Raw genomic sequence first — 15,997 nt, forward strand, 5'->3', positions numbered from 1 at the left:
AAAATAGATTTGACATCATCTAACTGAAATGACATTGAACCATAACCATTAACTTGGTGAGTAGAATTATCTCCAAGGATAACATTTGAATTAGTCCCCCTCTCAACTCGATTAGAGAATGCTTCTTTGTAACCAATAAAATGTTTGGAAGCACCACCATCAACTAATAAGCTATCAAATGAATCACAAAAGAAGAACTGGAAAGAAAAAAACAAGAAAATATTTTAATTGAATTTTTGTTTGCATTATTTCTATACTTTTGATTTCTTATTTTCTTAATGGTCTTTTCTTTGATTTTCAAAATGTTTCTTTTCTATAATCAAATTTGTCTTTGAATCTAGGTGTTCTTCTTGTTTCTCTACAGTCATGAACAAAGTGACCATGCTTTGACAGTTAAAGAATCTAACTTTTGACATGTCTAGATTCTCTTTAAAGAAATCATTCGATTTGAAAGCAGATTTTTTTGAAAAATGATGAGTCTTTATTACCTTTCATTTTCTTGTCGTGGTTGAAAATGCAGTAGGTTCTCCTTCTTCATGATGTGAAATTCTCCCTCTAGAGATCATTTTGGCCTCCTCTTGAATACACTTTCCCAGGAGCTCATCAAATGTGGGAATAGTGTTGATATTGCTAATGGTGGTGATAAAAGTATCCCAAACAGGAAAAACGTCTCCAAGCATAGTCAACACCATTTCTTTGTTGGGTACAACTTCACCAATTGTTGATAGTTGATTCTTGATTTTGGTCATTCTTAGGAAGTATGCTTGAACTGTCTCTCCTTTGTTCATCTTGATGTCCTTCAGTTGATTCTTCAAAGCAATAATCTAGTTCAAGTTACTAATTGCAAACATGCCAATTAGTTTGTCATACATTTCTTTAGCTTTCTTCAAACCAAAAACATAAGTAATGAGATGATCACAAAGAGAATCAAAGATCATTTTTCTAGCTTTGATTCACACTTTTTATGTTTGGATTTAACAGCGCACTTGTATTCTCTAGTGGATCAGTTATTGTGCCTTCAAGATATTCCAGAACTTCGTGTTCTTCAAGAGTGATATTTAGCCTTGCTTTCCATGGACCAAAGTTTGAAGCATCATTCAGCTTCTCCTTGGCCTTGAAGTAGGATGAAGTCATCTTGATCAGAAAACTTTGGCAATAAGTGGGGTCTCCTCAAGTGATCTCTGATCTCTTTGGACTTGTCTTCACCAAGCTCTGATACCATGTTAAAAATCTTAAAGTTCTATGCAAAAACTTAAAAATTATTTGTAGAAACATGGAAGTTCTATGCAAAAAACTGAATGCATTTTACAGAAAGCTGAATGTACTTTGCATAAAATTGAATGTACTTTGCCGAAAATTAAATGTACTTTGCAGAAAAATGAATGTTCTATGTTGGACTTGAAAGTACTATGCATAAAACTAAATGTTATATGTTGTTACAATTACTTAGCATGCAGATTTCTTCTTCAAAACTTTCAAAATCAGCAATTGTAGATATAGCATAAACTTAAGGATCATGTGAAGACAGCTAAGCACAAATATGAGACACTGAGATTTAGGTCCAATGACCAGCGCAAAACCTCTCAAGAGGGAAACCCAAAATGATTCTTTTATTAGATTTCTTCAATTGTTCAGCAGAGTACAGAGAGAGAGAGAGAATAAGAATGAATAAAGTCACCAATATTTGATCAACTTGCAACTGAAGTGTTCTTGATCTTTGCTTCAAAATCTTCTCCTTCTCTTGATCAGATCTTGTCCTTCACACTTGCCCCAGCTCTTCCCTTGCTCTCACTCTTCACTTGTTCTCACACTTCTCTTACACACACTCAACATTTGTTCTCCTCCTTCACAATGAATATGCTACACTCAACTCTCACTTGCTCTTGCTTAAATAGATGAGAAATGAGAGGAGTTACAAAAATGAATTCATGCCTTGAGCCAACAATAAGAGAATTGAATTCCATGAGGGAGGGGTTATTTGAAGAAAAGTGTAACTCATCCCAAGAATAGAGAGAGAGATACACTTAATGAAAGGGAACTCCTGTCTTGCTATATACACAAGGCACTCGTTTGTAATCATATTATATCATTTTCTCATACATTATTCAATATATTTTTATTTCCTAAACGGATTTATTTATTATATTCCAAATATTTTGGATATTTAACTCATGACCTGTTGATTTTCTAGTAGCAAACAAGACTAGAACAATTTTCAAACTGATAACTACTTCTAATGATACAATTTTTTTACTTCTTTAGAGCATTCCAATCATTAAGCAGTTATATTTGAAAATTGAAACCATTAACATCAAAAGAGCAATAGAGATCACTATAAAAACAATGAAACAAGAGACCAAAATTCCTTGGGAAAAAAACCCACAAGGGGGAAAACCCAGTAATCTTTCCTTATGAGAGAGAGTTCAATTCATCAATCGTACATCAGAATATTCCAATCAAAATGCCAAACTTTGACTCTAATAAATGCTAAGTCAAAACCAGTCAAAAGACAGAGTATAAGTCAATGTTTTCTCATGGTCAAAGTCCACACAAGGGACACAAATTTCGACCTGAGTCTATTGGTCAAAAGGCCAAAATTCGGTCCTGCAATTCCACAAAAAGTTCAATCAAACCTCGATCAACGGCCCAAAATAGAGACATAACTTTGTCAATGAATAGTCAATGATCCTTGGAATATTCCACCTCCAATCCACTGTCAAACAGTAGAGAAAAGAGATAGGTCAATGTTGGTCAATGCAGAGAACAAAAGTCAATTTTTGTTGTTCAGATTCGTCTTCTCCTTCTTCACACGTGTGAGCAGAACTTCTTGTGTAAATAGATCGAATGATGAGTGTGATGTCATGTCCAAATGATCTCCAACAAATGCCAATTTATATGTGTGTCAAGGGGGGGTTTTGACCTTGGGTCAAACCTCTTTAAATGGTGGGGCTGACCTATCAAGTTTAGGTCAACTTTGACAACTGAAAGATAAATAATTTCTCCTTGACTTTGACAATGAAAATATCGACTGCAACTACCATTTTTCAACACTCCCTCTTAGCCAAGGAGGTACTTTTCATTCTCTCTCAACAGATGTACAACTCTCATCATAAGGAAAGATACATAGCATCAAGCCCATCCCTGAAGCCAAAACCAATGGCATCAAGGTCATAACCCAACTAACCATGGGATCAATTAATATCGTTCATGAGGCCAAACTCTCCAACCATAGAAAATGGTTTCTCAGTCAACCTCAATGACCCAAGAGAGTAATCAAAGTCAATCTCTTTGACCATCCCACTGGTGTCTTAGTCAAAAACAATGACCCGAGAGAGAGAACTCAACATCAATCTCCCCGACCAAGCCTTACTGAACTCTTAGTCAAACACAATGACCTAAGGGAGTAATCAGGATCAAACTCTCCAGCTATACCAATGGTCTCCCAATCAAACACAATGACCTAAGAGAGTACATAGGGTCCACCTCCTCAACCATAAACAAGGTCTATTGGTCAAGCCCAATGACCTAAGGGAGGAATCCCTATCTCAGTATCAAGCTCGTCGACTATATAGTCTCTCGGTCAAACTCCATGACCTAAAGGAGGAATCTTGATCTCGATGTCAAAATAGCCAATCTCCCCAACCACGTGGTCTCTCAGTTAAATACAATGACCCACGGGAGATTACTTAAAATCAGTGTACCCAACCAAACCTATTGGTCTCTCAGTCAAACACAATGACCTAAGGGAGCACTCAGTGTCTCAAAACCAACCTCCCCAACCATAAGGTTTCTCAGTCAAACTCAATGACCTAAGTGAGTAATTAAGACAATCTTTTGTTGAAATTTCTAAGTTTACTTAGTTTAAAACCCTTCATACACCTTTTCTAATTTATTCCTACCTACTTGTTATTTTTCTTTAACAAGTTATTTACAAAGTAAATACTGAAAATAAACATCAGTGCATGCTCAACATATTACAAATCAGCAACTAAAAGAAACAAGAACAAACACACCACATGACACCATTATTTTTGGACCAATGTCCCCGGAAAAACCCAATGCGGGAAAACTGGTGCAGCTATCTAAAGGTTTTCTTATTAAGCAATATCAGAGTACAATCTAGGTGTCGAAACTAGCCTACCCAACAGAGAATTTCCTTAGCAGCTATACCTCACAGTTTGAGATAAATCTCCTGGCTGAAACCCCGAAAAATCCTTCCGGCAGCTCCTCAGCACAAAACTGCTCTGCAACCCCAACGTCTGCCCAATCTGGACTGCGTCAGCCCCTCTCTGTCTCACATTGGCCCTACATCAGCCTTTCTTGGCCTGCGTCAGCCCCAGGAGGCCCTGCGTCAGTTTTCTGGGCCTCTGCGTCAGACACGCTGACCTCTCTGGCGCTCTGCGCAACATTTCGCTGCCTCTACGTGGCCCTGCGTGAGCCTTTGCTGGCTCTGCGTCACTCTCCTTGGTTGCTGCGCTGCTCTCCCCAGCACAATCTCTGCCTTCTCTATTTCTCTGTACTCAATGCCCCTTAACTTCTCTCCCAATCACTAATTCTATCTCTCTTGCAAACCCCACCCTAGAGAATAGAATCACTGATCACTCTGGCGTATTCTCCAAGTGACCCTCAAGCCTCCTCTTATACTTTTCCTGTTGAATCTCAACGGCCAAGATTAAGTCCCTAATCAACGGCTAAGATTAGATCTGCTTGATCCATGTCTTTTGGACCACTCTAACATAGATCATATAGATACACATTAATATTTTATTTTCCCTAAGTCTCATATAAATACACATTAATATTTTATTTTCTAAAGACTTAGGGACTCCATTAAAAATATTAATTATTTTAATATCTCCTGATCTGTTTAGAATTTGCCCAAACCCTTTCTGGTATTGGAGATCTCATGTGCCCCAACCTCTCCACCAAATTTCGTGGCTAGAGCACATCTGATGCTACCCCAAATCAACATCTTCCCAACCATAAACCATGGTTTCTCAGCCAAGCCAAAGGAAGATTCATGATGTTATACAATCAATGCTCTCTCTCTCAAAGAGGAGTTCTCAACCACTTCAAGCTTCTCTCAAAAGCAAACAAGCTTCATTCGGGATAATGCCTTTGTCAAAACATCAACAACATATTTATTAATGTATTTGAGCACAACTCTTCATTGGACAACATCCCAATATAGTGACACTTGATCTCAATGTGTTTTTACCTACTTCGCAACAAGCTGAACAATCAGCTATATACTTAGCTTCAGTGGTGCTAAGTGCAACAGAGGTCTGCACCATACTCAATGCTCATCCATGATAAGACAGCATCCATAATAAGTGCTCTTCCTATATTCAGAACATCGAGCCCAATCAGGATTTGCAAATCAATGCAGCAGATACTTCAACAAGCCAATCAATAGGATCAAAAAAGTCAGCAACAAAGTCTTACAGCTTCTTCAAATTTGTTATCATGGAGGTGTCCATGGAATCGCAGTCCATCATGCCAAATTTCTGAAGGATCTCAACAAAGATTTCAAAAGGATTATGCCACACTTTCAATCTCAAGTAGTAATGCATTAGACCAAGATCCTTCAATCAGCTCCCTTTTATAACGAGGTGCGTGAATTCATATTCTTTTCCCTCTTACTAAAGTAATCATTCACTTGGTACTACTAGCCATTTTCATCTTGGAAGTCACAATAGACTTCTTTTTCAGCATAGATCAAATTTGCTCTCTTTGAGTCTAGACCTCAACATGAGTCTTCTTGTTACTATCTTTGCTTTGTTCTTCCATTTTTTCCATCTGTCGCTATAGCTCTGGCAGCATTCATCATGTACCTGCAATCCTCACTATCAGGGCATGGAAGAACAATCACAATCAAGCAAGATATACAAAGAAAAGAGACTAAGAGAAACAACAACAATAGTAATAAACAAGAAAGAGAGATATAAGATACGTATCTTTTGAGAACATGTTGACTCCCTCTTGATCCTAGCCTTCTTGCATCCAACTTGCAAATCAACCTCATCCACATGATGTCATTCCTTCCTTGTAGGAGCAATGGTTTCTTCTTTCAACAGAAGCAATCAATCCTAGGGTTTTGTACATAGGGTTTTACTTATTCAAGCCTTGTTGCTTACAAGGGTCTTCAAATCTTTTCAATTGTTTAAAATGCAAGAATATTTATGAGATGAAATCCATTATTGTCATTGCACAATCAATCATCCTTACTCTTATAAAATCAAGTAGCTTGGCTTCTTCAAATCAATGAGGCAATAGATTTTATCATGGTAGATCTTTGTACCCAAGTACTTAAATGACATCAGTATCTTATAGAAAAGATATATCTTTAGCAATAATAGGTTAATCCAATATCATAGGCCTGCTATGATAGGGCACTATCAGATCTTATAAAGCTTTGATCTTCATTTTTTAGAAGAGGGAACTAACCTCTTTACTATAGGCAAACTTTCTTTTAAACGTATAATTTCATGACATAGATGCCTTCCTTCCATCTTTCAAAACTAAGTATTCATGGTTTATGAAACATACTACAACATCATCTTATTTCAATCTTTCGATAGATTAGTAAGGTCACATATTTTCTTATGTGGCTATATTGCTATGAACCAATGTCATTTATGCCATATAAAATATTTCTTTAAAATTCATGACTGCCCTCAAGAATTTTTGTATAGTCCTATGACTTTTACTCATTAAAGTATCCATCATCAATAGTTTCAGATCTCACTACAAATCAATAACTAAACTTATATTTGGTCCTCATAAATAGACCATGGTTGCGGGGAGCACCTCCCCCTGTCGAATCCGCTCCCGAAGTGCGCTTTGTGCAAGAGCGCATCGGGAATGCTCCCGAAGTCGCTCCCAATGGGAGTGAATTTTGAGAGCGCACTCCCAAAATTTGCTCCCTGCCTTTTAAGGAGTGATAGAGGGAGCTATTACAAATTTTTTTGAGTGTGGTAGCCTAATGTTCAATCCTATGGCCCTAGTGTTGATATGCAGTTCATAGTAATGTTAAATTCTTAAAATAAAAGTGACATTCTCCTTTATCTTTCATTTTCATCTTTTTACTTAAATTTTTAACATCACCATGAAATGACTTAGGATGTTTGAGAGTGGTTTCAACTTCATTGGATTTCATACGAAGAAGTAGAATTTTAGATCTCACTCAAAATCTAGCAAACTAGTCAATTTTTCAGGATTTCAAGATTGTGGGGGATTGCAATGTTTCCATTGGATTTTGTCATGTACTAAGATATGAAACTCGTATTTAATCAAGAGCACCAAGCCCTCTTTGTGGGGGAGACTCCTAATGATCAAGAGCACCAAGGTCGTTCGACTATGCAAGAGGAGACTCCCAATAAAGCACGAGACAAGAAATTAGAAATTTCTCATGGCAAGAGGGTCAAGCAGTAGATAATAGATTTACTTGTCTTTTCTAGTTTCTAGTACTTTTTATAACTATTGACTCTTTAGTATTTATTATGGTATTTTTTGTAAACAATATATGACAATTTAAGTTTGAAGTAGGCATTTATAACTCATTGGTAATGAATTATGAATATGATGCTTCATGAAAGTTGATAGTTGAAACATTTCATTTCATGTTAGATATTCTTTGTTATAGTTTGGTTACTTCATAATGGTAATGGTTACAAATACAACTTGAGTGATAACTAATAAATGATGACAAATGCTATATATTGAATTTTGAAAGCTTGAAACTTAAAGAATGATGAATCATGAGACTCGATATGTTGTATGTTACTAACTTGTGTACATGGTTGATGAAGATTATAACTTCTAGATGATTGATGTTATATGGTTCAATCCATGTTTTTATGTTTTTTATATCTATTTCATCATTCTACATGCTTTTGTTGACATATATGCATCAAAATATATAAAAATTCGCTCCTCAACCAGGAGCTTTTGAAAATGTCGCTCCCCGCTCCCACTCCCAAGTAACCTTGAAATAGACTACAAGAAAGAACCAAAGGAACTAAGAAATTATAGTTAACAAATTGAATGATGATGCCTACCTTTTACAGATTTCTAGTTTTGCTGGACTCTGAAACTTCATGTCTTAAGTAGAAGCAAAAACATGATTTGAAGCTAAATTTCCTTCTTGGACAATATTAGATCAGATCGAAAGGAATAATTATCATCAGCATCTTTATTTCTTGACTCCTTGTGAGAAGGTTCGTTAAGATCAGTTGTAGAGGCGTGTTGCCTCTCTTTCCTTTTTTGGTCATTATTTCTTTCAAGACATCTGTTTTTATAGTGACCATATGTGTGGCAATGAAAGCATTGAACAGATGACATGTCCTTTCTTTCTTGAGAGGGGGGAGTCTTTTTCCTAGAGCAAATCCTCTTCCTACATATCTTTGAAATTTGCCAAAATTTCTTCTTTCTTTGTTATTCTTTAAGTAGCCTACAAACGCTTGAGAATCTTCACCTGGATTTGGAATCTTGCCTTTGGACATGAGCCTAGATTCTTCATGAGTGCAAGCAACCCATAGTTTATCAAAGCTAGGAGCAGTTTCTCTACCAATAATGCTTGATGTAAAAGAATCCTAGGTGTCAGGCAAACCATTGAGTGCTACAGCTACTAGTTCTTTATCAGGTACAACTTCATCAATAGCTTTGAGTTGATCTCTTAATTGAGATATTCTTATGAAATATGATGCCACAGTATCATTCTTTGTCATCTTAACATCACGAAGTTGATTCCTTAGACTTATAGATTGACTAATGTTGTTGATGGTATATAATCCAATGAGATCATCATACATTTCCTTGGAAGATTTAAGATTAGCAATATAAGGAATTAGATGATCTCTAACAAATTCCACAATGATGCTCATGGCAATGATGTCATCTTCTTGGAACTTGTCTTTTCCTACTTCATCAGTTGGTTGAGTAACTTTTCCTTTCACAATACCTAAGACCTTATGCCCAATGTTGCAGTAATCGTTATCGGGATATTTTGGCGAGGGGAAAAAATCGTAAAAATCAATTAAAAAAAAAAAATAAAAATCGAAAAAGGAAAAAATCGTAACATAGAAAAATATTCATCTTTTTTCAAATTTTTTAATATCTAAAGCATCTACAACATAAAATAAATACATTGACACATAAATATGATAAAAGAACTAATATATAAGATGTGTAATATCATTTCTAGTGTTACATTATACATAATGGTGAATCATGTCCTAAATAGTAAGCCCTGACTCCTAAGTCCCAACTCAGCCTCAAAATATCAACAAAAAATATAATAATGTAACTCATATCATGAGTCATAATGTCATACACAATGAAATGAACCAAATAACTAAAGTCTAATACTATTGATTTCCTCTGCCCTTCTAGATGTAGATGCCGGTGGAGTTGGCAGTGGACTCTGCTATGCTCTAGAAGCTGAAGAACTAGGAGCTACAGGAGGTAGACCATGTCCTCTACTGGTGACAGGGGTAGCCTGGGTAGGTGGTATCACCTCCTCCTCCTGTTGCTCCTCCTCCTCATCAAAAAATCTTTCGGAAAATAAAACAAAAAAATATATATATTTCCAAAAGATTTTTTCCCAAAAAATCACGATTTTTTCAAGTTATCGCGATTTTTTGTGAAAAACACAAAAAAATATATATATATATATATATATATATATATATATATATATATAGGGTAAAAATCGGGCGATAATATCGCCAAACTCAAAAAATCGCGATTTTCCGATATTATCGCGATTTTCACAACACTGCTTATGCCTTGCAAGAACAAGGTCAATTCTAGTCTTCCTTGCTTTGAAGTTTGTAGTTCCTTCAAGCTTGTTTTCTATCTTCATGAAGGAATTCGAGATGAAGATGACTAATCAAGACAAAAGATGTAGGATCTCAATGCTCTTTAAGGTGATTTCAATGCTCTTCAAGGTGATACAATACTCTTTTCCTTCACCAATGCTCTGATACCATGTTGATTTTCTAGTAGCAAACAAGACTAGAACAATTTTCAAACTGATAACTACTTCCAATGATACAATTTTTTACTTCTTTAGAGCATTCCAATCATTAAACAGTTATACTTGAAAATTTCAACCATTAACATCAATAGAGCAATACAGATTACACTAAAAACAATGAAACAAGAGACACCAAAATTTCTTGGGACAAAACCCCAAAAGGGCGAAAACCCAGTAATCTTTCCTTATGAGAGAGAGTTCAATTCATCAATTGTACATCAGAATATTCCAATCAAAATGCCAACCTTTGACTTCAATAAATACAAAGTCAAAACCAGTCAAAAGAGAGAGAATAAGTCAATGTTTGCTCACAGTCAAAGTCTGCACAAGGGGGCCGAATTTCGGCCTGAGGCTGCCGGTCAAAGGGCCGAAAATTGGTCCTGCAATTCCACAGAAAGTTCGGTCAAACCTCAGAGTTTGACCTAGGGTCAAACCTTGGTCGGCTCAGAACAGAGACAGAACTTCGGTCAACAAACAGTCAACGATGCTTGCAATATTCGGCCTCCAATCCACAGTCAAAAGCTCAGTCAAACAGAAGAGAAAAGAGCCAGATCAATACTGGTCAACGCAGAGGATAGAAGTAAAATTTCGCTGGTCAGATTCTTCTTCTCCTTCTTCACACGTGTGAGCAGATAATCTTGTGTAAATAGATCGAATGATGAATGTGATGTGATGCCCAAATGATCTCCAACGAATGCCAATTTATATGTGTGTCAAGAGGTGGGTTTTGACCTTGGGTCAAACCCCTTCGAATGGTGGGGCCAACCTGTCAAGTTTAGGCCAACTTGAAAAGCTGCAAGATAAATAATTTCTCCTTGACTTTGACAATGAAAATACTGACCACAGCTAGCATTTTTCAACGTGACCTAGGTTTGGTTATCATATTTGGTATCAGAGTTTCGTTGTTTGATCCTAGCCATTGGTCATACAAGCTTTTAGCCACAATTTTTTTCAATGTTTCTCTGTATCGAGTCTTTGACCACAACAGCCTTCGACCATTTAAATTCAGTCTTGTAGAACAAAAGAATCATTCCACTGCAAGAAAAAATTATAAAGGAAGAAAAAGAAAACTAACTCTATTGAAAATGGTACCCAAGCGAATATGCTGGCACACCTTGCCTATTTGAGGGACAATCCACATGTTCCTGCCTTGGCCTGTGTGTATATGACTAGCTGATGTATTATTCCACGTGCATTATTGAAGTGATGAATTTTTTATTAAGAAATAAAACATAAACAATGCGCATTGCAAAAAGAAAGATGTTTCAGTTTGAAATGAGTTGCACTCAAAGCTATAAATCTCCAGTCCAGTTTGGATAAAGCTGAAAAGGGTAGGGTTGCATCTTTGTCTTGCGATAAACTTCTCCGTTTTTGCCAATCTTGCTGCCAGTACTGTTTCAGTTATACTTGAACACCTGATATGCTGCCAGGAGACCTTGTGTTTAACTGTTAACAAGCTCTGAGTAAGAAAGAATGTTTTTTGTCTTGGGGTGAAACACAAACATTCAAAGAAGCTGTGCCTGACATAATTAATCCTGAGAAACAAGAAAAGAAACCAGTACTAACCTTGCCCAGAAAACACAGTCCTTGCGAATCTCTCCGATCTTTATTTGGAAGACCCATTTCAGCAGCAAGATTGCGCACTTCTTCCTGTAACAGAATATAAAAAACAATACTACCTTTAGTAAAGTATTATATCAATTTTGAAGACTATCCAGAATGGCCACAATCCTTCTAGCACGAGCTGCAATATCAGAAATTCAATCAGTCAGCTTCTCCAAAGTATTTTTAGAGAGCAGTTTCTGGGCACCGTAGTTCCATAACAGTGAATTTTATGCATTTATCATTCAAAAGAAATATTTACAAATTACAGATTTATTCCAACTATAAAGTACTATTTTTCTCTCAGACAAACATTGGCAGATCATAACTATATATAATATAGCCCTGTCATCATCAGACCGGTATTATTTTTATAAAGAAGGAAACTGATAAAAGCATCATGGTAAACTAATCTCTCGAAATATTGTTATTTAGAAATAACGCAAAGTAGCAAGCCATCAACCACACTAATAATAAAACTAATTGCCAAAGAAAGGTAGAGAACAGAGACAACGTAACATTAGTTGTAGATAAAGAGGAAAAGCCCATCACTGTCAAAATTACTCGAAAGTACGATGATGGAATTGATAGAGCTCTGCAATCTGTAAGAGAACTTCAACACATAATGACACAAGATTAACATTGTTCCTCACATCCACAGCTAATCAAATGAACAAATGATTACAAGACAGGAGGGATGAACTAGAAGTCCTCCACCATGGAATCCCACAACATCCGATGGTCTGCTACCTCCTAAAAGTTGGAAGGTTTGGAATACAAAATGTTACTCATCAATCCCATGTAGTTTGGAAACGTCTTCATGTGAAAATTTCTGAATCTACCAAACCAGAAATCCTACTGCAGTAAACTAACTTGCATTACCTACCTGTGTTTTTCATTTAACAAGTTATTTTCAGAAATATTCAGAAAATATTAATGCAAATACACTGCAGCCTACACCAATATACAGATCAAGTACTGAAAAATAAATGAGACAATCATGCAAAGGACACACTTATTTTTGGACTAAACGTCCCCAGAAAAACCCAATGTGGGAAAACCGGTGCAGCAACTTTGAGGGTTTTCTATTATTAAGCAGAAGTTCTAAATACAAATGTTGGTTTCCCTCCCGACAAACCAGTGACAGAGAAATACAATGGCAGAAAACCTGAGTGAGTTTTACCTCACTTCACCTGGCAGATTCCGGCTAATCCGACAGAAAAATTGGCTGGCCCCAACTACAACTGCACTACCCCTTCGTAGTAACTGTGTGAGCCTGCGTGGAGCTCTCTGAGGCTCTGCATCATCTCTTCTGCCCACTGCATCAGCTTTCCCCAGTTGTTCCAGCAGTTCCAGCACTCTGCGTGGAAGGCAGTTCTCTCCCTCTGCGCTGGCCCTTCTGGCTTTGCATTAAGGTTGCGTGGACCCAGACTGGCCCAACGTTAGCTCTCCTGGCTACTGCGCTACCTCCAAAAGCTTCTCTCCGCCTCTCTGTCTGTACACCCGAACTATCACTGCCCCTCAGCTGCAAGATCTCCCCAATCGATTTCCCTCTTGAGAACTTCTCACCTTAGAAAATCGATTTCCTCGATCTCTCTGTGTATCTCCTCCAACTGACCCCAAGCCTCCATTTATACTTTTCCTGTTGAAAAATCAACGGCTGAGATTAAGTCTCTAATCAACGACTAAGATTAAATTAGACTTGATCCTCATCTCTTAGAAGCTTCTCACCCATATTTTCATTAATACTCATTAATATTTTAATTTTCCTAAGTTTAGACTTAGGAACCCCATTAAAAATATTAATTATTTTAATAAAATACAATCCGGGTGGAATTTCACCAAACGATTTCTGGGTCTTGGAGATCTCATGTGTTCTAGCCCCTCCACAAAATTTCGGAGCTAGAGCACATCCGATGCTACCCAAAAATCAACACTCCCTCTTAGCGAGGAATGTGCTCTAGCAATACTTCCCAGTAGAAGTATTACACTGATCCACAGCATCAATCCTCTGTGTTGTTGATGCTCGACCTGCTGCCCCTCATCTACTACGTTGTTGCAACCTGTACTGCTGCCCATGACACTGCCACTATCACTGATACAATTGTACTGCAGCTCCCTCTCAATATGCTGCATCATGCTGCCCATAGCACTACCACTGTTAATTGTTGCACTGCAACTCGGTTGCTGAGAAGTAAGCAACTAAAAAGTCACCCAAAAGCTGACATGCTGGTCAGTTTGGATGCCCCATAACGCTGAAGCTACCTTTGCGGCTAATCTGTGCTGACCCTCTGATGCTACTGCGTTGTTGTTGTATCTGATTTGTGCCTCCCACACTGCTTCAACACTCTACTGCGCTGCTTCAAACTTTAGCACTCTAGCTCTGTCACTGTTCCTCCATCATCCCTCGCACAAACTCACTCCCGTCATTCTGCTACTGTCAATAAGGGCTCCCGTAGTCGTATGTGACCCAAGAGTTTGGGCACCTTAAGGATCCTGCCCCTTACTGTAGTCCTCCCGAGTATAGCTCAATATCGCTCCACCTCTTCTCTAGAGGTGCATGAGCACTCATGGCGCAATCCTCATCATCGTCCTCTTTGTCAACTTGCGCTGGAGCATCCTTTGAGTCAGACTCCTCTTCTTTGCCCTTCTTTCGAGGGCACTGCGTGGCGAAATGACCCGTTTCTCCACATTTGAAGTATCTGACTTTGGATATGTCCTTCTTCTTTCGTTTATGTTGCCCTTGTTGTCCCGCTGATGTGAGAACCACATCCTCCTCTTCCTCCTTCTTGACTTTGATCCCTTTGTTGTTGCTTCCTGCCTTGGTCAATCGTCTGATCTCTTCCTGTAGAAGAGCTACCCACATCTCCTCCCAGCTGCGAAGAGAAGCCCGGCCCAAGATGCTTTGGACAAACGTTTCCCAGTCTTCAGTGACTGCATTCAGGGCAGTCCTAGCCATAAATTCAGGACCTGGTGTAGCCCCTACGGAAGTTAGTTGGTCACAGATCCTTTGCAACCTGAGAAAGAAAGGATCGATTTCTTCTCCCTACTACATCTAAAACTGTCTCAGCTGACTCCTCCCACAATGTGGTCAAGGCCTCCCACATTTCCCTTGCTGTGTCCTTCTTAGCAATATGTGGGATCACATGATCCTTGACCCTATCCAAGATCATGAACTTCGCTTTTCCCTAAGCTTCCTCGTACTTCTTAGAGGATCAGCATCAACCGGAACAGCAACCATCCTCAAGGCATAATCCTTGATGCGATTTTTATCCAAAACTACCAAGATCCTGACCTTCCAAATGACGAAGTTGGATGCTCCATCCAACCTATCCTAATCCCTCAGTCCATTGACAGCCATCTCTGCTCAAATGAATGTCGAATTGGTTCTCTTCTCCCTCTTTCATTGCTGCCCCAGCAAAACTTGGATATAGATTTCTTTGGCGCTAGAAATCCTCTAAGGAACAAACTCCCTTTGAATTTCGATTTCCTTCACGGAAATGCTTCTGCCAACCACTATCGAACCACCCCTCTTTGATCTCTCTTCACTATTGCTCAACACTGGATCTAGATTTATTGGCAAGAAATCTTTTGAGGAACTAATTCCCTCTACTTTTCTTTGTTAGAGAATCTAAGGCAAAGTAGCGTTGTGATGATTCTCCCAAACTTGATAACAATTTGTGAAGTATTTTTACTTTTCTTGTTAGCTTATTCTTCTTCTTCTTATTATTATTAGTGCATATGTGTGTGCTTCATCAAACTGCTACCGAAACAAAATAACAAGAACACAGAATTTGGCTCTCTGCAAGGGACAAACCCTCTCCAATATTGAGAGGAAAACCATTTGTAAGATTTCTCTTATTGAAGCTTCTTATTTGAACAACTGCCAAACCCTAAACCCTTGACTAGGATATCCTCCAAGCATCAATCAAATCCTTCCTCTTTCTGCACTGTCACTTTCGGCACTTCTTCTGGCACTTTGTCTTCCAGCACTTTGTCTTCTAAGTTAGGAAACCCTAGAATATTAGGGCTTCTTTACTTTGTTATAGATAGAGGCTCCTTTGTTTTCCTTTGGATACCTTGTAGGCCTAGGTATACATCTGAATGAAGATATTCATGTTGCTTCCTTAAACTGCTGCCAAACCCTTCCTGCACCTCACACATGTGACTTGTTTCTAACCCTAGAAACAGTCCTATCTTCTTCGATCTTGATCTTTCTTCCTTCGTATATGAGGGCTTCTCCTTCGCTTGTAGGGAGAGGCCTAATAGACCTTGTTTGCACCCAAAACAGTAAGATATATTGACCTATCCTTTTCTGCTGCTATGGCCACAGTCAAACCTTCCTTGACCTCGCAC

General features: G+C 38.0%; 1 protein-coding gene across 1 annotated transcript in view; it reads right to left on the minus strand.

Moving 5' to 3' along the window:
* LOC149153392 (uncharacterized) overlaps positions 1 to 15,997 on the minus strand; it is a 309,398-nt gene that overhangs the window by 138,353 nt on the left and 155,048 nt on the right. Inside the window, exon 6 of the mRNA XM_089438778.1 lies at positions 11,606 to 11,689. Coding sequence (XP_089294904.1) covers positions 11,606 to 11,689 — 84 coding nt within the window. The remainder of the gene's footprint in view (positions 1 to 11,605; positions 11,690 to 15,997) is intronic.

Source organism: Pinus tabuliformis, chromosome 9, assembly GCF_031772625.1.
Source record: "Pinus tabuliformis cultivar Carrire ecotype Pingquan chromosome 9, CPIR1, whole genome shotgun sequence".
Lineage (NCBI taxonomy): Eukaryota > Viridiplantae > Streptophyta > Pinopsida > Pinales > Pinaceae > Pinus > Pinus tabuliformis.